General features: G+C 38.6%; 1 protein-coding gene across 5 annotated transcripts in view; it reads right to left on the bottom strand.

The window, feature by feature from the left end:
* The window catches only part of Ctnna2 (catenin alpha 2), a 994,060-nt gene that overhangs the window by 59,785 nt on the left and 909,298 nt on the right, over nucleotides 1–24,977 (bottom strand). For all 5 annotated transcript variants that reach the window (XM_038318873.1, XM_038318875.1, XM_038318872.1 and 2 more), the window contains 2 exons: nucleotides 16,465–16,616; nucleotides 5,156–5,269 (listed from right to left, as the gene is read on the bottom strand). In XM_038318873.1, the coding sequence (XP_038174801.1) occupies nucleotides 5,156–5,269; nucleotides 16,465–16,616 (266 nt within the window). The remainder of the gene's footprint in view (nucleotides 1–5,155; nucleotides 5,270–16,464; nucleotides 16,617–24,977) is intronic.

The following is a 24,977-nucleotide window of genomic DNA, read 5'->3' as shown; positions in this document are numbered from 1 at the left end:
TGACTAGTTTTTAGATCAAGTTGGTCTGTAGGCATGTCACAATGTCCATTGAGATGTCAAGGACCAGCATCAAATTGGGCAGCACCATACCCCTGCTTTTAGAACCTGGACTGTAGAAGAATTTGGAAAGTTGGTGATCACTAAACATGCATATTCTGATTTTCTCTCTGCTCTTGACTGTGGATGTGAGTAATTGCTTCAGTTTCCTGTCTTAACTATTACACAAAGATTGGATTGTATAGAATACTGAGCTAAAGGAAACCTTTCCTTCCTCTAAGTTGCTTTCTGTCAGGTGTCTTTATAGCGATATTTTATTTATGTTTTAATAAATAAAGCTTTCCTAGAGATCACAAAGGCAAAGATAAGCCACTAGACATCAGGCAATGGTGACAGGCACCTTTAATCTCAGGATTTAGGAGACAGAGGCAGCTGGATCTCTGGGAGTTCAAGGCCAGCCTGAACTACACAAGATCAATGCAGAAACAAATCTACATGGTGGGAGGTCACACCTTTAATCCCAGTAATAGGGTGTCACACACCTTTAATCTCATCACCAGAGGGAAAACAAAATGGAAGGAGGGAGAGGCTCTGATTGCCTAGTCTGTTTAGTCAGCCTAGTCTGCTTAGCCTTCTTAGACTTCTTAGACTGCTCAGTCTGCTTAGTCTGTGGTTGCCCAGCCTTGGTTGAGGTAAGACTTCACTAGTGGCTTGGCTGCTATGCTTTTTTTGGTTTTCAGGTTGAACCCCAATATCTGTCTCTGGTTTTTTTTTTTTTTTTTATTATTCGTGTTACATATTTTCCTGCAGCATCAGAGGAGGAACTAGGACAGAAACTGATGTGAGGAGTGGAGTTCACACCCACACAGGCACTAGCACACTGAAAATTATGCATGTAAAAGAGAGTTAGCAAAGTTACCTAGGTTTTCAGAACTCATATTTAACAGTCAGTTCTGCACACGCTCAAAGGAATAAATTCTATCACTAAGGTTAAGAGCCAGAGAATTGCTGTTGAACTACTCACACTGTGGCAACATGTGAAGAAACAGATTTAAGATGTTATGTCAAGGGTTGAAGTGATGAGTCATCTCTTCTGGAGGCTCTGGGCTCAATTCCCGACACCCATCTGGCCACACACAACTATCTGTAACTAAATTCCAGAGATAACCTTCCCTGACTTCCACAGGAATTAGTTATGCTCATGGTGCACAGACATATAAAAAGTCAAAACATGCATATGCCTAAAATAGTTTTGTAAAAGTGTAAGTTGCTATGTCTAAGACTATACTGTAAAATAACCTCTATGTATGAGCAGATTGTCACATCCAATCCCATTCTTCCTTCTACTTCCCCTCAAAGCGTTACAGACAAAATCTTGGGAGACTGTACAGTGGTTAAGAACACTCATGGCACAAACACGAGAACCTGAATCCTTGTCTACCAAAGGGTGGGATGGGGGGAGGGGGGATGGGGCGAGAAAAGTGTGAAGTAGAGGATGGGAAGAGCTTGGGGGAATAGGATGGTTGGGATATAGGAAGGGTGGATATGGGAACAAGGAATTATATATCTTACTTAAGGGAGCCATTCTAGGGTTGGCAGAGGCTTGACTCTAGAGGGGTTCCCAGGTGTCCAGGAAGACGCCCCCAGCTAGTTCCTTGGGCAGCTGAGGAGAGGGTGCCAGAAATGGCCAGATCCTATTGCCATACTCATGAATATCTTGCATATCACCATAGAACCTTCACCTGGCATTGGATGTAGAAAATGACAGAGCCCCACATAGGAGCACCGGACTGAGCTCCCAAGGTCCCGATGAGGAGCAAAAGGAGGGAGATCATGAGCAAGGAAGTCAGGACCGTGAGGAGTGCGTTTACCCATTGAGACGGTGGGACAGATCTAATGGGAGACCACCAAGTCCAGTTGGAATGGAACTGATGGAACAGGGGACCAAACCGGGCTCTCTGAATGTGGCTGACGGTGGAGGAGGACTGAGAAACCAAGGACAACGGCAATGAATGTGAACTCTACAGCATGGACGGGCTCACTGTGAGCCTTAACCTTCACCTGGCGATGGATGGAGATAGAGACAGAGCCCCACATTGGAGCACCGGACTGAGCTCCCAAAGTTCTGATGAGGAGCGGATGGAGAGAGATCATGAGAAAGTCAGAACCATGAGGGACGCGTTCACCCACTGAGACGGCAGGACAGAACTAATGGGAGACCACCAAGTCCACTTGGAATGGGACTGATGGAACATGCGACCAAATCGGACTCTCTGAGGGTGGCTGATGGTGGAGGCTGACCGAGGAGCCAAGTACAATGGCGATGGGCTTGGTCTCTACTACATGGACGGGCTCTGAGTGAGCCTTGTCAGTTCGGTTGCTCACCTTCCTGGACCTGGGGGGAGTTGGGAGGACCTTGGCCTCAACATAGTGTAGAGAACCCTGATGGCTGTTTGGCCTCAAGAGGGAGGGAGTGGGGGTGTGGGTGGAGGGGAGGGGAGGGAAGGGGGAGGAGGAGGGGAGGAGATGGCAATTTTTAATAAAAAATAAATAAACTGGAAAAAAAATTAAAAAAATAAAAAAAAATTTAAATAAAAAAAAATGCCAGATATGACCACATAATACCCCAAACCTCAGTACCTGTGCATAGACAGGGGATGGAAATTGAAGGTTGGAAAGAGATGGGGGAAACACAGAAACCTCCTTTTTCAGTAACAGAGATGGTGTCAAGAGAATAAGGTGGAGACTGTTAGAACACAATGTGTGATGTCCTCCTCTGATATACATACTGAGTATATGTGCCAGTCCACCTATGCACATGCAACCATACCTACTCACAGCCATGTAAACATCAAACGAAAGCATCAGAAAATGCAATATAAAAGAAATAAGATCCTCTATCTGACATTTGATAGAAATGTTGGAAGAAGGTGCTAAAAGCTAACTTTCCGGTTTAACATTCATTTCCTTGCCCTTTTCAGAGAGGAATATTTTCCTGAATAAAAATAAAAAATAAGGCCATTATCAGTAAAGATGGTCAACTTGGAAGACCTAACACCTGTGTCAAACACAAAGTTGACTTCCTTCACAGTTCTTAGCAGCTTGTCAAACACTGGTGGTCCAAAGTTCAACCATCTCTTACCTTAGCTATTTGCTATGCCCTCTTATTCTCAACTTAGTAGCCATAATTCTATATCCCTGATTGAGGCTAACATGAGAATTTGAATTGTTGGCTGCAAGTTAAACCATAACATGGGATGGACCTCCAAGACAAATTAGCAAGTAGCAAATAAGACAACTTGGTCCTTAACTCTTGTAGACCCTGATCATATTTCATTCTGAAAATAGACACCAGAGTGAAAAAATAATGATCAAGAGGAACCATTTAAATGTTGTTTTTATCCATCATCACTGACTTGAAGCACAACATAAAAATAATGTGTGAAAGAGAAAAATATGTGAAACATAATCTCATTAAATGTAGACTATTCAGGCCATCCTCACAAGATGGCAATTGCAAAGCAAAATAAAGCTTGTATAATGTATCTTATTCTTTGGGTACACAAATCAGTGGAACCAGGGTTAGAGACAGTCAATAAAATTAACTCAGAATTGATTAATGTTTGGATGAATTACTCAAACTTGTCCTTTGTCATTGACATGAAAATGCTGGTTTTACTTAATTTTAAAGATGAATTGGCTTGATTAATTAGTTTGGTGGTATGCCAACAGACAAAAGATTCTGGCTTAATGACCTTCCCAATTCTTGATGTTTTAGGCAAGATTGAAAAATCTTTGGGGAGTTTTCAATGGAGATTCCATGCCCTTTCAAACTCTTTGATGTCACTCTACTGTGTTCAAAAGAGACCTTCTCTTCCAAAGGAGAATAATGATCAGAGCCGGTCTTTTATTGAGCATTTACTATAAGGCAAATGTTGTACTATTATTCTATAAAGATCAAGTCATCCTCAAAAGAATGCTGCCAAGGGAAGCTTATGGTTAACATCTCACAAAAATATGTCTGAATGCCAGAGAATTCAAGCAACACATAGCTCTCAGAGTGCTACTAACAATTGCTTTTATAGATCAAAACCAAAGCTGGCAAAATCAGAGCTACTATCCTCTCTGTTCCCCTGGTCAGTTAAGGCCTTGTGCATGTTAGGCAAGCATTCTACTAGTGAGCAACACCCTCAGTACCTGGATATAGGCAGAAGGTCTTTACTATTTGGCCAGGGTTACTCTTGAACTCACAATTCTCTTCTCTTTCTCTCAAAAATAAATTTTTGTGATATTGTACCATATGGCATTGTGCCTGTAGCATCTAAATTTTTACCCCTGTATCTCTATCAATTTGTATCTGTATTTTTTTCATTCATTTGCCTCTAGAACAAAGATATCAAGGTCGATAGTTACAAAAGGTAAAGTGGGTTTTAGGTACAGTCGTTTGGAACACATTTTCTTTTTATTTTAGTCTCTGAATTTGTTGTTTTCTACTTTGCCTTCACAATTCCTATTGTTGGCCCAGCTCTGGGATGTTCATTATACTACTTGTGCTGTGAACCAGACCACCAAGTGTTCATCTGTTTGACTAATCTGTTATATTTTATTGCTTAATTCATCCCTAAAACTCAAAACTCATGAACATTGTGTCACTTCTTTCTATCATTTAAGAAAAGACTTGGCCCTTGAAACAGGTAAGCATTAGGGAAAAACAATGATTTCTCTTTACCCAATACCCTTAAGTCAATGTGATCTTTACTATCAACTCTACCCAAAACTAGGGAGTAATTATCAAGCCAGAAACAAAGGAGAACTTTAATTTTCCATTTGCTGTTGCCGCTTGTGCTATTTCTGAACTTGAAGATTTCACTCAGAATAATGGCAAATGTAATTCAAAATTTAAGCGATAGATGGCCCCTGCCTATCAAATTATTACCCTCAAGCCAAATACAATCCCCTATACATGTTAGAATATGTAGTACTTAGATGCATTTGCTACGTCTAGTGGATAGAGGATGGGAAGGGTTAAAAGAAATAGCCCAAACTACCAAACTAAAGATGTCTGGGCTCCCAGCACCTAAAATTCAGAAATTTCCTCCAGAAATTTATATGAGTTTCTCCCCTGGGCAGTTATTCAAAGTGGTTAATGTCCACGCACCCGTGCACTCTGTCCAGCAATGAGCTGGTCGTCCTCAGTCTGAACACTTGTCCGGCTACGCACATCATAATCTTCTTGCTCAAAGTCAGAATCATCTTCTAGCTCTTCTGGAGTCTAAATAACAACATACAAAAAGAGACAGAGAATTAGTTCACCCTTACCCATACATTTCATTTCAAAGTCTAAAAGTCTCAAAAAAAGAGTTTCTAACATCTTACATGTAGTGTGACTACCTGTATTGGTATCATCTTCAAAGTCATGGGAACCCCTCAGGTGATAAATGGGTAACGAAAATGGTATGCATTTACACAATGAAGTTTTACTTAGCTGTTAAAAAAATAACATCATGAAAGGAACTAGAAAAAAATCATCCTGAGTGATGTAATGCAGATCCAGAAGGATTAACGTGTTACATACTCATAAATGGAGTAAAGGATAACCATGCTACAATTCACAGACCCAGAGAGGCTAGGTAACAAGGACCACCCAAGGAGGACACTCAGGCTTCCCTGGGAAGGGGGAATAGAAAAGAATTAGTGGGTGCACTAGAGGTTGGTAGGGATGGGACATGAAGGACCAGGTCTGAGAGAGAGTACTAGAATAGCTAACTGGAAAGGGGGAGCATTTTGGGACCATGGAGAAACCTAGGTCAAGGGAAATGCCCAGCAGTCTATAAGGATGACCCCAGTTAAGACACCTAGCAACTCAAGATATATAGCCTGAACTTGTCAACTCTTGTTACCAGGCAAGACTTTCAGTGGAGGGATTAGGAAACCAACCCAGCCACATAACCTTCGACCTACAGTCTGTTCTGACTATGAGATGTGCTGGGGTACTGGTGGCACAGAGATTGGGCAAGTGGCCAACCAATAACTAGTCCAGCCTGAGACCCATGCCATGAGAATGATCCCATTCTTGTCAGTGCCTAGAGTACCAAGACTCAGAGTTTAGATGGTCCAGAGACCTTGGACATAACCAAACATGACTGTAGAAAAAATATCAATATAATGGTGCCTAACATTATTCTACTATACTCATAGATTGGTGCCTAGACCAATAGTCACCAAAGAGGCTTCACCCAGTAACTGGTGAAAACAGACATAGAGAGCCACAGACAAACATTAGGTTGAGCAAGGGAAATCTTGCTGAAGAGAGGGAGCAAGGATTGTAGGACCCAGAGGGATCAAAGACATTATAAGAAAACCCAAAAAGTCAATTCACAGGAACTCACAGAGACTAAATTGATGACCAGGAAGCCTGCATGGGACTGACCTAAGCTCTCTGAATGCATGTGACAGTTGAGTAGCTTGGTCTTCTTCTGGGGCTCCTAAAAGTGGGAACAGAGGCTGTCTTTGACTCTTTTGCTGACTTTTGGAACCCCATTACTCATACTGGGTTGCCTTGCCCAGCCTTAGTACACAGCGAGATGCTTAGTCTTACAGACACTTGACATGTCATATTTTGTTGATATCCATGATATCCATATGCCTGCCCTTTTCTTAATAGATAAGGAGGAGGATTATGTGGGATGATGGACTTTGAGGAAAGGACAGAGGGAAAACTGCAGTCAAGATGCAAAATAAATAAATAAAATTTAGGGAAATAAAAGAAGTGTTTATTCTTCATTATTTTGGTGTAATGTTCTATAGAAAGAAACATTTGATTTATAATGTCATTTATCTTCAGAGTTTTTCTAATTAGTTTTTATCTGAGGATATGACTATGGATAAGAATGGATTATTAGGGTCAATTCATGACGTTTAGCTCTGACAAGAGTTTCTTCAAGAAACTGAGTAACAATGTGCTTGATTCATAAATGTTTAGAACAGTAATATTTTCTCTGTGAATTTTTCCGTTAATGAGTATCATTTCTGATTGATTTTGTTTTGAAAATTATGTTCTCAGAAAGTAGGATACCTATACTTGCTTATTTCTTTGCTCATTTACTGTGTATAATTTTCCATCCTTTAACCATAGGTGTTGTTTTTGGTGGTGAAATGTGTTTGTTAGAGAGAGAAAATAAAATTTTATTTATTTATTTATTTTCTCTGACAAACAGCAAATCTAAGCTTGACTTTTAACATGAAATGACTTCTAATTCAAGCAAGAGTATACTTGTGAAAAATCCATGTCTATTTTAAGATAGAAATTATTCTCAATAAAATTTATACTATAGTTTGTCTGTAATATCATTTTTCTCCATCCTAGTTAGTCTTTTCTCAAAAAGCAAAATTAGTGATGATCTCTATGTCAGTGCCTAGAATCTGTGAAATACTGTGTTCGCTTACTAAGACATGAGATAGAAAGATTACACTCAAACTTTGCTGAGTATATACCACTTTGTGGTCCTGAGCATGTCATCTGGCCATCTGACATCTCTGTTGACTCCATTCTCTATAAATTGGTTCTTTTTGCTGTGGTCACCTTTGAGTGTATGTGCCTTTGTGTGTTTGTGTGTGTGTGTACCAATATTACTTTATACAGATTATCTAGTCATCATTAAAGTGCTTGCCAGCATAATTATTTAGAATTTAAAATTAATTCATTCAACACAAATGTTGCAGGTCTCATAATATAGCTCTGGCTGACCTGCAACTCACAATGTAGACCAGGCTGGCCTTGACCTCACAGAGACCTGCGATTGCTTCCCAAGTGCTGGAATTAAAGTTCTGTGCCACCACACCAAGCTTCAACAAAAAATTTTAATATAGAAGATACCAACTCCTGCACAATAGTAAGGATTATTTCATAGCATCAATTCAGATTATACCAACATAAAGAAGTGGCAGTCATTACCTAACTACAGCCAAGGAACTTCAGGTAGAAAAAAGTTCAGTAACACATCCCATGGCTTTGATTTAGTAACAAACCGAATTTGGATCTAAACAGCCAAGTATATCTGACCCACAACTGCAAAGGTCTTTGTGTTTTGTTATTTGTTTGTTCACATTATAAACTGGGTAAGAATCTGGATAATAAAGGACATAGAGGGAGTCCTTTATTAAGACTTTATTGTAGATTAAGATCATGCCAAGTCATTAAAGTCTTGTGCTGGAGATAGATAAGAATAAATCTATACGCCAACTAATAAAACCCTTCCCCTCCTTCTAGGTAGAAAGCATAGTTTCTTTTAGTGCCATATAAACTGACAAAAATTCCTTCCCATTCTTTGAGATGGACAGCATTTTTTTTTTTTTGTTGGTTTGTATGTTTGCTTTGTTGGATTTTTTTTTCTTTTTTAATTGTTTTGCAGATAGGGAAGTAAAGAATAAAAGGCATGAAATTTGCTTGAAGCTTTCTAAATAGGCAATTTGAGGTATGCCCGTAAGACAATTGCATATGACAAACTCTACAATGATCCCTTCATGAGGCGATGTGGGTTGTGCACATGATGAGAGGGAGGCATCTCCTCAGCTTTCCTCTGCAAACTGTCTCTTGGTATGTAGGAGAAACTCTTCTGCCTCTCAATAGAAATTCCCAGGAGTCGGTCTTTCAATGGAGGTACACGTTTAGCAGCAGTACTGATGACACTGGGACTCAGTTCCCATTTTCGTTATGCTGATTTCCTTGGCATCTTTAGTCTGATTTATCATGTGTAGTTACTGATACAGCCTTGAGATGGTCAGACAGGCATAAAATGGCATTGTCCATGCCAGTATTGCACTATGCTTGGTGATTTTCTGTGTTTGGGCATAAAAAAGATCTTAGTTTTCCATCTCTCTGGCACATTAGCCAAATTAACATTCACTCAGTCATCTACAGATGCTCAATTTTGTTTCATGGCAATGTTAGGTAAATGGGAAAGAGCGGCTCTCAGTATGCATTCTGTCAGTTAAAGTGGGGGCGAGAGAGAGCCTGGTTTAAATAACTGGTTATGTGTTTGCTGTGGACAGAGGCGATTTTCTGTGAACATCCTCACTTCTGGAAGGCACTGTGAAACAAGGGCAGCAAGTTGGTAAATTCTCCTGGCAGATGAGATGACAAGATTGTCATCACTTTTCTCACGACTTCTTAAAAGGGAGAAACAAGTAAAATGGAAAACCTCATGCAAGAGAAAGAAGCAGAGGATGTCAGGGCCTGTAGGACTGTGTCCAAACACTTCAGTGACCTGGGCACTTATACAATCAGAGAGTCAATGGCAAGCCTTGCCTAGCACAGCAATGCCTCTGAGATTTATGTAAATGACTATAGTCAGGAAGCAAAATTAAAGGGGGAGGGAGAAATTAAAACAATAATAGCCTGAGAGAATGGCTATGAGAGGAGATGGTTTGGTTGAAAAGGTGTTTGCTAATCAAAAAGGAGTGAGTTTGGAACTCGGGCATACATTTCTTTTGAGATTTGCTTCACAGGACAGAATTCATGCCTAGTATTGAAAATCTGGCCCACAGACCATGAGTGAGGATATTACAGGCCCTGAAGGCAGACCTACTATTGTTTCACCAAGCGGTCATCTTATCAAAATGCATTTTCAATATTTATGTTTATATCCATAGCTTGATGCTGCTTTCAATCTCAGCTAGAGACGTTTATTTTTGCAATGATGAGGGTTAACTCGGAGACTAGTGACTGGTCCAACTGCTGAGAATAAATGACTGAGTTCTAAGCCTCAGACGAGGGTATCCAAGGCTCGGGAACATCAAAGAAGAAGGGGTCAAAAGAATGTAAGAGCCAGAAGAGGGGAAAAAGTATTGTAAAAATTAGTCTTCTGGAAATAGCAGAGCTTTTGCGCACAGGAACTCACAGCAGCTGTGTCTGTCTATACAAGACCTGCACAAGATCAACCACAGAAGGCAGACCTATTCCCAAGGCACACTGGAAGTAGGGAAGCTACTGAGAGTAAATAGCTGCTGAGGGAGGGGGAGTCACTCATTTTGAGGGGGAATGTGAGAAATGGTAAGGTGTCCGTGCCTCAGTACATGGCCACACAGGTCCATATGGTCAGCTCTGATTGGAATCAAGTGATAACAACAACAACAATAATAATAAATAATAAATTTATAAATGATATAAATGTTAATAAAATGTAAATATAATTAAAATAAATTAATAACAATAATATTAGAACATGAACTCTGAAAGTAGGTATGTTGGGGGGCCTGGAGGGTAGGAGATGGAAGGATGTAGTTGTGGTATATCTAATCAAAATCTCCTTCTGTGTCTTTGAAATTTTCAAGGAATAAGTAAATGTTACTTTTAAAAACCTGCTTTTAGTGGTATAACTCTATAACCCAAACACGGGATGTGGAGACAGGAGGATCCCTATGGCTTGCTCCCAAGCCAGTCTAGCCAAGATAGTAAGCTTTGGGTTCAGTGAGAGACTTTGTCTCCAAAAATAAAGTGAAGAGCAATAGAAGGCGGCAGCTGTGCCTGACTTGTGATCAACGGGCATGTGTACCAGGTACAAAACCACATGCGTATATATACCACACATATATGTACATACACATACTAAAATAAAAATGTTGATGTGACTCTAGGGATCTTGATTTTGTCTTTCACTCAGATGCTACAAGTTTTTGGAAAGTTACTCAGATCTGTTGTTTTGATGTTGCCTTAGACATATCATAAAATAAATATTATCATTGTCATCATTCCCACTGTCCTCATAAGACACATAAACAAACTATAAAAATGAGCAAATGCATAAATGCTAGTGATAATTAGTATGTTTAATAAAATGTGACACCTACTAACAATAATAGCAGCTATCTTTATTTTCCACACCATGGGACAAGCAGTCAACTCAGGATTTAATTTATACATCTCAATAAATTCGAACCCTATTTTGTCTATGTGTCTCAGAGTCTTTGTAATAGTTGCCTTTAATTGTCAACTTGAAATAGTGTAGAATCATGTGGCAAGAAGTTCTGAATGAGAAATAATCTATATTAGGTTAGATATTGCCTTCATTAATTGATACAGAAAGATCCATCTCAGAGTAGGCAGCACCATCACCCAAGGTAAAAATTCTGACCATTCTAATCCAAGAGAAAGCACAGAACAAGAAAGTAAACTAACCTATATGCATTTATTTCTCTCTTTTAATGACTTCAGATGTGACTAGCTGTTTAAGGTCCTGCATTGACTTCCCTTCACTAATGGACCATAACATCAAGTTTAAGCCACTTAACCCTTTTCTCCTCTAAGTTGCCTCTTGGAATATTTTATCACAGAAACATAAATGAAACTAGAGTAGCCTTCAAGCAAAACATCTGAGGTGTGGCCATTAGCAACTGGCAGAATGGAGAAATAAGTTGAAGAACCCATGATTTTAATGATCACAAACGCAGAGGCAAATGGATGAGTGTGAAATGATTTTATGTATCTTAACCAAAATCAAACGCATACAGTCTGCTGCTGTAAATAGTTCTGTGCATGCACAGTCTGCTGACTGCTATTTTTTCTGTTATGCAAGGGCCTCCACAAGCTAAAGAAGACATGGTAAACTATACATGATCTGGAAGTAGTTTTAAAAGATTAAGAGGGCTATTATTAGATGCACTTTTAAGATCAAGACTTTAGAATGTGTGCTTCACTGAATGGAAGCAAGAGACTTAGGGGGTCAAGCCTTGATTACACACCCTGTTATTTGGGAGAGGACTTTTAACTAGAACCAAAACACCACCTTGGGCATAGACGTAGTTTCCTGGGTCTATTATGGTCTATCTATTGGGTGTGAGCAGGCATCTTTTCTGTAAAATGTTTCTGAGTGGTTGTTTCCCCAAAGCTGTTTTTTAAGCCTGTAAGTAACACGTGCCTATTACAGAGGCCACAGAATGTCCTGTGCATTTCTAAGAGACACACCAGATGTCAGCTTCCCAGCTCTGGTGCTTTTAGTCCTGATCATAGCTTTTACAACAGAAGTCAAATGTGTATCTACTGAAGCAAAATGAGAGACTAATGAGTTTAGAATTATTTCACATGGGCATATGAGGAAAGTATATTAAGTATCATTTTAAAAAGTTTCAAATGTATATGAGAGTTTCATTGAAAGAATAAAGTGAAATTTTCAGGCTAACTGGATATTTTGGGTAACAACAAGAAATACCTTCTCAATAAAGATCTAAAGTCAATATTAAAAAAATCCTCCTCAGTTTTGACTAATTAACCATGCATTATCAAGAATGCCTCCAAAGTGTCCTTTCCACTGAGCCCTGACATTCTTGTGTTCCATCGTTTCATACTCCATTCTTGCCAGCATTGTCAGAGGGGTCTCATTCAGATCTGAGATATATTATGTCATGTCCCTATCCAGAACCCTGAAATGGCTCTCATCTCATCTATATGGTTCTTAGATTTCCATAATTTTCTTACTTGACCAACTACAAAATCATCCCTCTACAGAAAGCAGGCTCTGTTTAGTTGTGTTCTGACTCATTCTCAACTTCTCTCCATAAAACCTGTGCTCATCTTGAGCTCTTTCTCCCTTACCCTGCCTCTGTTACTTCCATAGAACTATATTTGGCATTGAATATATTTGTTTATTCCCTGTAAATATAAGATAGAAAATTTTGCCTTTGATTACGTATGTACTAGGGTAGATCTAACATATGGGATATCTCATGTCCCATTAAAAAGAGCATAAAAATTATTTCTCATTGATGGTGTTAGGGAAGCAACACTAGGATCTACATAAGACAGTGATTAGGAGAAATAAAGTAAAACTAGATATATAAGTAGTTTTCTACCTTTCGTTTGATTGTTAGGAGAAATATTTTGTCTCTAACTGCTGAAATTTTAATATTGTTAACTTCTTTATCAAATTCCACATTATTAACCAACTGGAAGAAACCTCAAATGAGCAGGATGATTCAAAGAAAATCTTGAATGGACTTGCCAAGTAATAGGTCTATGAAAGTCCTTGACTTTAGCTGTAATATTGTTTTCTTCATTTGCAGAGAAAATAATTAGCTGATGACCACAAATTACAGTAGTAATTCATGTAGTCTGAGAAAACACCCACATCATATAAGCTGTGTTCCAGTATCAGTCTGTGTTGGTATCTATGGGTTTGAGTCTCAATAATATATGTGTAGCACAGTGTCTTTAGGCAAAAAGATATATGGAAAGGGGGTACATATTGATCATTTAAGGAAAATATCATAGACTCATAAAAATATACCCCTAACCTTGTATTTCACCCCAAAGCACTGGCTCATTACTAATAAACTAATTATTCAGGGAGAATGCTTAAACATACCTGCTCTGCATGAGGAGATTGATGTGCAATGGTCACCCTGTTTGCATTTTTATTTTTCTAATGCCTTGTGAAGATAATAAGAAAATTTATACATGTCTGCCCATCACAGAGGATAGATTTGGTTAAAATTAAATGAAAAATTGGCTCATGAATTAAGGGAAAAGACCTGTTCCACAATAGGTAAGTGATCTTGGAAAGTGAGATTGGAACCCACAGAACACAAACTTTGTCTACATATGAGGGCTGCCTGGAGCTAGCCTCGAGCTCATAAACAAAAATATCACCATTAAATATGTATTGATTGTTGAGAGGCAAGCTAATGGAGAGTTTGACTCGTGGTCCTTTCTGCAGTTATCACTCTTAAATGACTTTAAAGAAGATGTGTTTCTTTTGTGAAGTACAATCAACAGTTTGGGAGGAGGTTACACAGTCATGTCAGCTGTCAGGAAAAGCACCAATCCTACCCCAATCATTCTTTTCTAACCTTGTACATTAGAATTTTCTAAGTAATATAGACAATATTTATATTAAAAATGAAATTGTGACATTTATTAAATACAAAGGAAACCATTTGTGTAGTAACTGGATAAGGTATTTAAAAATAACAATTTACATTCACTGTACACTTCTCTTTTCTTAAATTTTAAGCCATTTTTTTCAAAATGTTGAGATGAGAGAAATGACACTCCCTGTGATGACGATATGGCATTTTATCTAAAATTGTGGATTTTTTATGGCTTGTGAATGAAAAAATGAATGATGGCTATAAACCTCCTCAGCCTCTCAGATAAATGGTTGTCACAAAAATGTGAAGGCTAACAAAGCAGAAAAAATGGCAAAAGAGGGAATGTGTCTTGAGGATTATAGTAGGGTTTATTGCAGAACACTTGGCAAATATAACTCTCACGGTCTGTTACCTTATTTCACAAGTTAGCAAAGAATGGAAAAATGACTTTAAAAGCTCACTATCCTTTGCCTCCCTACTCTAATTCTCTTGTTTTTCCCCATCACCTTTCAGTCTTTTGAGTTTGGGCACAGATACTCTCACCATCTCTTTTTCCCTCCCTCCCTCTCCCTCCCTCTCCTCCACCCTCTCTTACTCCCTTCCTTTGTCTGTCTTTGTCTCTTTCAATGTATGTCAAACAATAGATTCCAATGAAGGTGGAAAAAGATAGCCATGTTTTCTGAAAATTTCTAGCCTAAAGAAAGTAATAGTCATAAAAGGAAATATTGTTAGCCAAGTCTTGAAAGATAGTCAGAGTGTCATAGTTATAGAATAGGTAAATTAAATGCACAAGAAATTCAAGTCCCCTAAGTCCAAACTTAAACTCTATGTGTTTAAGTATAATTAATATGACCTGATAGAATTTTATTGAATGCTATAGTCTTTTAAAGTTAATTTCATCAGTCAGTTCCAGAAACAGCTCTGGATTTTGTGATTAAGGAGTCTGGCTAAAGTTGGACTGGGACTGATGGAGCATGTGATCAAACCGGACTTTCTGAATGTGGCTGATGGTGGAGGCTGACTGAGAAGCCAAGGACAATAGCACTGGGTTTTGATTCTACTGCATGGATGGGCTTTGTGGGAGCCTAGTCTGTTTGAATGCTCAACTTCCTGGACCTGGGAAGAGCAGGGAGGACCTTGGACTTCCCATAGGATAGGGAACCCTGACTGCTCTGTGGACTGGAGAAGGAAGGGGAGGGGGAGTGGAAGGAGGGGAGTGGAGTGGAGGAGGGGAGGAGGTGGATATTTTCAATAATATATATATATATATATATATATATATATATATATATATATTTAAAAAAGAAGAAGAAAAGGAGTCTGGCTAATTCAACCACTAGTTCTGTAAAGCTGTCGTGCGCTTTAAAGAAGACTGGTGCAACATACTGAAATAGTAATATCAGGGATACATCTCACTAAGGAAAATGTTATAATTAATTTCATTTACCACTTCTAAAATAAATAAAATAAGTAATAGTGTTTTTATTTATGAGTATAGACATGTGCCTGTTCAACTGCATGCACCACTTGTGTGTACTGCCTTAAGAGGGAATGTCATCATGTAAAACCAGAATTATCAGGCACTTGTGATCTGTCCATTAGAGGTGCTTGGAACTGAACCCATGTCCTCTATTAGCACAGTAAGTACTCTGATCCACTGAGGCAACTGTCCAGCCTCTCATTTGTTATGTTTTACACTTTAGTATAGCTTTCAAATTTTAAAAATTATATAAAAATTGGTTCTCATGATTATATTGGTCAGTATGCCATTGGGAAGGTATTGCAGAAGCTCATCTCTCAAATTTTAATTGATACATATTTCCTCTCAATTATCCTTCTATGTATGTAGTTTATTTGAAGGAAGGAAGAGCTCCATTACTAATGACATTACTTGAGCAATATATTTTATTAAGTGGTTGGTAAAGTTAGAAATCACAAACTAACATAAAGCTTACAATGAAATATAATACAGCAGCTAAATTATATGGAGTAAGGCAGGGGTCTTAAAGATAGATTAACTTATATTTTTGGGTGGATAGAACAAGTTACAAATGATACACCATAGGTTTAAAGCCAACTCTAATGTGTACCTTCTAGGTTTCCTGTATGGTTTATTACTTAGACAATAATGGTAAAAACTCACACATGCTTGACATAAAAACGTGGGGAAAGAACACTAATGAGGAAGGTTATGGGAGGAGCTTTCATAAAAGACCATCTTGCTTTATGCATAATAAACTCTAATTTTGTTGCTTCTGTATTCACACTACTAAGGTAAAAATACTTCACTCTTTAACAACTCATGACTCTTGAGTGATCCAGGTGTGAAGATGGTGTCTGCAAGAAGCACAAGTGGAAAGTAGCAGGGATTCTACCAAATTACATGAAACTTAGAGAAAAAAAATTCATGCCAGAAGGAATCAGAATATACCAGAACATTCAGTACTGAACTGGGCTTGTTGGGACTCTTTCATCCATTTATATGCAAAAAGCCCACATTATAAGAATATGCTAGAAATCAAACATTTTTTGCAGATTACATTGAATAATTAAAAACAAGAAAGGCATTGAACTTCCCGGGGACTCTCTAAAAGCTTCACATACCCTGATCATCAGCACAGCCTTTCTGATGTCCCGAACACCATCGTACACCAGGCGTGACGCATCGATAAACTCGTTCTCCTCGAATGGTTGAGGGACGTTGGCACTAAGGGCTTCGATGGCAACCTCAACTTGTTCAGCAAAGCGTGGCATCACTGGATGAACAAAAGAAATAACACCAAATGAGAAAATTTTCTCTTCCTGTCCTTGATTCTAGTTCCTGGACAAAGTTAATTGTAGGCCTTTTGACCAGTTTTGAAAAGGTCTGATTTAGTTATCTTGTGTCACTTACCTTAATAAAAGAAAGAAAACTATTACTTCTTGCAAGGTGATGATTTTGGAAAAAAAAAGAAAAAGAAAAAGAAACTTATGACAGCCATCCATGCAAGATGGTACAAGATAGGAGATGCATATAAATTTCACATTTATGGTAACTTAAGTTGAGTTTCAATTTTGTTAGCTCGCACTCATGAAAATTTGCCCAAATTTCCTTAATATTTTGAAGCCTTCTTTTTGTCTATATAATAGTTGGGTTCAGTATTATAATACACACAAAACTATCATTCTGAAACTGCCCTTAGAAAATATCAACAAACATCTAATTAATACCAGAAGTTATAAACAGAAAGTGTATAGCAGGCATTTTGATGGAAATACAGGAATTAAGAAATGAATGTGGAAGGAGGAATGTTATGGAAGGACCATTTAAGTGAACCAAGGTAAATGGGATTAACTCAGCAGAAAGACCTGTAAGTAGAAAAGAAGATCAATAGGTTACCTATTTTATCAATATCACCCTGGTATGAGAAAAGATACATGTTTAAATTCCTTAAAAGCTGATGCCTTTTTCTCATGAGAACAAATTTGCACACACACACACACACACACACACACACACACACCAGCAGAAAGTAACTTCACTAGACTATCTGGAATATTTCTACAGATTCCGGAAAAGAAAATGGTGCTAATTTTTTGACTCTTGAAAATCACCATTCAATTTTCTAAGCTGTTATCTCATAGAAACCCACTCTCCTGTGGCAGATGGAAGCCAAAAGCACAACTCACTTTATTTACAATAAAACAGAAACACAATTTGTCTGCATCCATTTCAACTTTTCATGCCTGGTTCATCTTTATTCCCATTTTAACCCTCTTGAATATTGTGACATTCATTTTAATCCCTGGTGTGAGAAATTCTGCTCATTTATTCTTTAGGGTCAGACTACCCAAACTACATAATTCCTAGAAACATACACTCATACTATAAAAAGTCAAATGATTTTGGGGGAAGGAACGTAGAGGTCAAGGGAGGCATAAACATTCTTGCAACAATAACTATGAAAACCAAGGTTTCAACTGGGCAATTTTCCTTTCCCATGTAAATAATGAGGATTACTTCCCGTAGCACCTAAGTTTTTCATATCACCATTGAGCTGCATCTGTGTGGAAAGAATTCTGGGGTCATTTAGTTGTTTTGCCATGACTGAATTGAATCTGAAGTGATTAGCATTCTAATTATACACATTTGGTCAATAAAATGCATATATGTATCAAAACATCACACCATGCCCCATAAAAATATGTAAGTATCCCATGTCAACTCAACATAAAATTCTAAAAACTTTTCTTTCTAAAACCCATAAAAGAAACCTGGGTTCATTCAGTTATCCCTTTGTGTTGAGAATGAACTTTTTTATGGGACTGAAAAATAAAGATCATTGGAATTGACCTCTTTGAGTATGAGAATATTTTGTATGAATCTGACATTTAGAAATGAGTGTTTTACTTAAATAAAATCATAACTATTTTTCTTCGGCAGAAAGCTCTGAGTTATAATAATTCCACTTTATTTGATATTTAAACTGGCATGTTTGTGGCTCTAGATGACTTTACAGATTTATATGCAGCTGTCAGTAGTACTTAGATATATAAAATTTCCCTCATTTTTAGTATGGTAAGATTGCTTAGTGGGAGAAGGCACCTCCTGCCAGGCTTAGCAAGCCCTGAGTTTAATTCCCAGTTTCTACATGGTGGAAGGAGAGAAGCTACTCTTGCAAGCTAGCCTATAACCTCCACATAAAGTTGCAGCATGTGCATGTGCAGACATACAGACAATAAATAATATGTAATTTTAAAAGTTCATTGCTCTCTTATATATCTGATATAAAGAATCAGAGCTGTTACATGTAAGTAGAAAGCATTCTACAAATTGACATGAAAACTGATGAGCAAATTCACAGAAAACAATTTCATATTACTGATAAATAGATAGTCATATGTTTGATATCAATAACTGAAAACAGCAATAAAATATCATTTTATATACATAAGAATCAACAAGGAATTTGAAGCATGATCATTCTATGAAAATGTGGCCAGGGAAAACCCATCTACTGTAGCTGTGACTGAAAATAACAATGCATCTTCTTGGCCACCACTACCATGAATACGGTAAATGACTCTTCACTTCCAATCTAGGGCATAGCCAAATATCAGCTCCTATAGAGGTGATGACTAGGCAAGGTGATCAGTCTTCACCTTGGAGTCATAAGCATTCTCTTTGGATCTCTATGTGTCTATCTTTCTAGGTCAAGAGTTGAGAAGGAGAACTTATACAATAACTGAAAATGAAAAGAACTGCTTTTACAGGCTCTTTTTAATAGGCCACGCCTCAAACTTATTCTGATATATACAGTCAGACTTATTCTGATGTGAAGAAGAACCACTGTGAGGTGCTTGCTCTAGGTCCATGGTTACGGGATCTGTGTGGCATAAACAGACCCAGACATGCAAACTAAGAGACAACTAATGCATTAAAGTCTTGAAGTTTGGGCAAAGCAAACTGAAACAAGATAATCACTTGTGAGATAATAGAAACATGCACATAGGAGTAGAGCACATCATTTAAGCATGCATGTATTTCTGTGTGTTATACACCCTCTGAAATACTATATACTGTCTTAAATACAGTGTTTCCCTTAAAGGGGAAGGAGAATGTATCTGGTATATTAACCTTTGCTGTTGAATTTTTGGATCTTTTTATATTTCAAATATTTTTAAAGGAGTTAAAAGTTAATTGTGATTGGTATGCATAATAAAAATTATTTAAAAATAAAAAATATACAAAAAACTAAAAGAGTTATTCTATAAGTCATATACTTCTATGTAGAATAAGGCTTTGAAAAAAAAGTAGAATTATATTTTATGAACCACAGCACAATGTAAAGTAGTCTGATCAATTGCATTAAAGTAGAAAGTCACTGAGAATTTGTGAATAAACCATCGTGCAGCTTTCTATGTTAAATATTGGCTAGACGGTTAAGTTAGGTAGTGCCTACCACTTAGACCCCAACCTCCATGAATACATCGTTGTCTTCACAAATACTTTTTCTAAGTCTTATAGTAGCAGGAAAACATGTGCCCTATTTGGTTTGTGCAAAGTTATCCTTAGGAAATAATGTAAGCAAGAAAATGAAGAGATAGTAAGACTTCAGATCCCAGGAAGATTCCTTGTTCCCATATCCACCCTTCCTATATCCCAACCATTCTATTCTCTCAAGCTCCTCCCATTCTCCACTTCACACTTTTCTCTCCCCATTTCCCCATCCCCCCATCCCACCCCACCCCCATGTTCCCATTTTTTTTGTCTGGCAATCTTGTCTACTTTCAATATCCAGGAGGATAACTACATGTTTTTCTTTGGATTCACCTTCTTATATATCTTCTCTAGGATTTTTTACGAATTATAGGTTCGATGTCCTTTATTTATGGCTAGAAACCACTTATGAGTGAGTATATCCCATGTTCATCTTTTTGGGCCTGGTTTACCTCACTCAGGATGGTGTTTTCTATTTCCATCCATTTGCATGCAAAATTCAAGATGTCATTGTTTTTTTACCACCGAGTAGTACTCTAATATGTATTTATTCCACACTTTCTTCATCAATTCTTCCACTGAAGGGCATCTAGGTTGTTTCCAGGATCTGGCTATTACAAATAATGCTGCTATAAACATAGTTGAACAAATGCTTTTGTAATATGATTGGGCAGCTCTCGGGTAAATTCCCAACAGTGGGATTGCTGGGTCCTGGGGTAGGTTGATCCCAAATTTCCTGAGAAACCTCCACACTGCATTCCAAAGCGGTTGTACAAGTTTGCATTCCCACCAGCAATGGATGAGTGTACCCCTTACTCCACATCCTCTCCAGCAAAGGCTATCATTGGTGTTTTTGATTTTAGCCAATCTGACAGGTGTAAGATGGTATCTCAATGTTGTTTTGATTTGCATTTCCCTGATTGCTAAGGAGGTTGAGCATGCCCTTAAGTGTCTTTTGGCCATTCGAACTTCTGCTGTTGAGAATTCTCTCTTCAGTTCAGTGCCCCATTTTTTAATTGGGTTAATTAGCATTTTAAAGTCTAGTCTCTTGAGTTCCTTATATATTTTGGAGATCAGACCTTTGTCTGTTGCGGGAAACAAGGAATTTTTTTTTTTTTTTTGGTTTTTCGAGACAGGGTTTCTCTGTGGCTTTGGAGCCTGTCCTGGAACTAGCTCTTGTAGACCAGGCTGGTCTCGAACTCACAGAGATCCGCCTGCCTCTGCCTCCCGAGTGCTGGGATTAAAGGCGTGCGCCACCACTGCCCGGCGGAATTATATATCTTAATTAAGGGAGCCATTCTAGGGTTGGCAGAGACTTGACTCTAGAGGGGTTCGCAGGTGTCCAGGAAGATGCCCCCAGCTAGTTCCTTGGGCAGCTGAGGAGAGGGTGCCAGAAATGTCCAGATCCTATTGCCATACTCATGAATATCTTGCATATCACCATAGAACCTTCACCTGGCATTGGATGGAGAAAATGACAGAGCCCCACATAGGAGCACTGGACTGAGCTCCCAAGGTCCTGATGAGGAGCAAAAGGAGGGAGATCATGAACAAGGAAGTCAGGACCATGAGGAGTGAGTTTCCCCATTGAGATGGTGGGACAGATCTAACGGGAGACCACCAAGTCCAGTTGGAATGGGACTGATGGAACAGGGGACCAAACCGGACTCTCTGAATGTGGCTGACGGTGGAGGAGGACTGAGAAACCAAGAACAACGGCAATGAGCATGAACTCTACAGCATGGATGGGCTCACTGTGAGCCTTGTCAGTTGGGTTGCTCACCTTCCTGGACTAAGGGGGAGCTGGGAGGACCTTGGACTTAACATAGTGAAGGGAATCCTGATGGCTCTTTGGCTTGGAGAGGAGCAGAGTGGGGGTATGGGTGGAAGGGAGGGGAGGGAAGGGGGAGGAGGAGGGGAGGAAATGGAAATTTTTAATTAAAAAAAATGAGAAAAAAAAACAGATAAAGGAAGACAGAGAAAAAGATAATGTGAGAGCTACTTTGTAAAAAATATTTTTTTATATTTTGAGATTTTATCATTTCTCACTACCCTTTCCTCAGTTCAACCCCTTCCATATACCCATCCCTGCTCTCTTACAAATTTAGGGCCTCTTTTTTTTCATTAATTGTTATGCACACACACACACACACACAAACACATCTATTCCTAAATACATAAGTGAAACCATAAAACATCAGAGTCTATATTCATAAAGTCTCACTGAACTGGTAAGGCAGCTCATGATACCTAAACTTGGACTGAGCAGAACAACAAGCATGTGAAAGTGCACAGGGGAAAAAAAATTCAAATCTTCAACGCTACACAGAGAAGTATGGGCAACTAAGAAATGTTGAGAGAGGGAGACATAGTTTTCTCCAGGGAAGAAATCCTAAACTGGCTACCTAACACTGAACGGTGTTCTCTGGAAACATCCATATAAATTAGCCTTATAAAAGCACTACTTGAAATGAGGGACACTCCTTAGAAAGCTGTTTGGCTTGGACCAGCACAGAATAAGAAATCCCTCTGTGAGACTTTGCAGATAGAACTCTGGAGTAAATGACCATGTTGCTGGTTGTGGTATCATCAGAGAAGGCAGAGATAGGTGCTTTAGAAAAAAATCAGTTTACCAAGATGCAAATGGTTAGGGAGAGAGCAATAACTGCTTCCTTTGTGCTCCAGTTCTAAGTTTATTCCCAGGGCTAGGCCATGTGCTATGCATTTCTCAACACAGCTCAGCTCTTTCCACTGCTACTCCCTCCTGGTTTGTGTTCCTCTTACTTTACCTATAGTCCTAAGTTGGCAAGGCAAATGTTTAATGAAACAAGACTGTTATAGGTGGCTGCTTGTTTGTTCCCAGTTGCTCAGCCCTGAAATAATCACACAGAAACTGTACTAATTAAATCACTGCTTGACAAATAGCTTAAGCATATTTCTGGCTAACTCTTACATTTTAAACTAGCCCATCTCCATTAATCTGTGTATCGTCATGAGGCTATGGCTTACCAGGTAAAGTTCCAGCATCTGTCTCTGGCAGGGCTATGTGGTTTCTCTCTGACTCTGCCCTCTTTCTCCTAGCATTCAGAGCATTCAGTTTAGCATCCTCTCCCCAAATCCCACCCCCATATCTGACTAGCTTTGTTCTGCCCTGCTCTGCTATAGGCTCAAAGCAATTTCTTTATTAATCAATAGTATTCACAGCATACAGAGGGGAATCCCATATCACCTCCCTTTTTCTGTTTAAATAAAAAGGAAGGTTTTAATTTTAACATAATAAAATTATATATAACAAAACAGTTATATTATATATAACAATACACCACAAGACCCATGGTGGTTGGACCTATGGTTCTCAGTTTCAATATGAATTCTTCCAACATCCTGGTAATGTCTAAAAGATGTCCTTTTCTCAGAATATTGGGATACGAAAAAATCAGATACAGGCCTCGCTCCTTCCTAATTAGGACAAGGCTTAACACTGCCTTTGTGATTCTCACTTCATATATCAACAGAGTTGCTGATGTAGATTTATATAATTAGAAGCTTTTTTTCTGAATTGCACCCAAAATATAGGTGTTTTGTACCACTTTGCAATTATTTATCAGCAAGCCGAACTGTTCTTAATAGCTTATACGCTAAAAGGGTGATCAAAGTTAGAAGCGAACTTACATTGTAACTATACTTTTGCAAGCACATTGCATACTGGGCTGCAAAATGATGACCTTCTAAGAGGAATGAAATTGAAGTTAATATTGCATATAAAAATCAAGGTCATACTATTCGAGTGCCGATTGAGATCTAAACCATGGGTGAGGATTTGGAAATGAATTTCCCCAAGAGGCTCCAGAGGTGAAGATTCAGAGCACAGGGTGATTCCGTTTACAGGAATGGCAAGCTGTGTTATGGTGCAAATGAGACTGCTGACAGCCATGAGGGAAAAGAACAAGGTTAACTGGATGCTAGGGAGATAGAAGCACAGCCAGATGGCCCAGTATTTCTGAAGAAGTAAGCAAGTCTATGCTCCAGCCTTAGAGTTTCTGGTGATTCCCAATAATGCTAATGTAGCTAAACATCTGATGTCTGAATACTCTTGACTTCCTTTTCTGGCTTAGTCACATGGCCTAGCCCTACACAAATTCAAATGTTGTAATTCAAATGAGTTATGTCTGTTGCCAAACAGGACATGGTGGCAGTGGTAGAGGGAGTCATGCTGATAATCTGGCCATGAGAATTTATTCTCTCAAATGGAAAGACATACTCTTCCTTCTCCATGATTAGGTGAATGCTTCCTCGATTTTCTATCTCCAGTTGGTACACTGAAAAGAGATTGGTTCCTAGTGTTTCTATATGTCCATTAGTTTGCCTGAATCCTCCCCACATTCATTTTCATCTTAAGCTCTGTCATACTTTTGAATACTGGAGAACCTACTCAATTAGGAACGAAAGAAAGAGAACCATAAGCAAGGGGCAGAGGAAAGAATTCATTTGTCCCTGAGTATCTCCAAGACAAAACAGGGAGTCTTATGTTTCCCATTCATTTGTGATGCTATTATGCTGTATTGATCCAGAAGCTCATCAAAGATTTTCAGAGCCATTAGACAATTTAGTAGTGGTTGCCCTGGTTGGGTGTAAGACCCTTTCAGAAAGCTGAGCTTGTGGTCCTTTTATAATTAAGCTTCCTTGGGAGAAGGTTCATCAATGACAAGGGAAAACAATCCCAATTCTGCCTTTGATTAATCCACTAAGGCCAAACAGGCAAATCTCTTTACAGAAGGGTCGTCTATGATGGTGGTGGTGTCAGGCCACACAGTGAGAGTACTTTTATTAGCCAAATTTTAGTATAAAATATAGAGAAAGTAGACAAAAACACTCTAGAAAAACATCCTGCTTGCTAAATGTTAATGTGAAACCAAGGAAATAACAACATTTGCATGAACCTAGAAAACAATGGATCAGAACCAGGATGTAATTGTGGTTCTTTCCACTGCATAATATAATATAATCCCTGAAAACAGATACTAACCATCTTCATAGTTGGAAAAAGCTAACACATTAGGCATTACTAGAGTAAAAGAGATTGCAAAGAATTAATCTGAAGAGACTCCTTGGAGCCATTGAATGTTCCTTCCAACAT

This window comes from Arvicola amphibius, chromosome 2 (genome assembly GCF_903992535.2).
Source record: "Arvicola amphibius chromosome 2, mArvAmp1.2, whole genome shotgun sequence".
Classification (NCBI taxonomy): Eukaryota; Metazoa; Chordata; class Mammalia; order Rodentia; family Cricetidae; genus Arvicola; species Arvicola amphibius.
The sequence above is the reverse complement of the archived record's forward strand: the minus strand, read 5'-3'. Positions and strand labels throughout refer to the sequence as shown.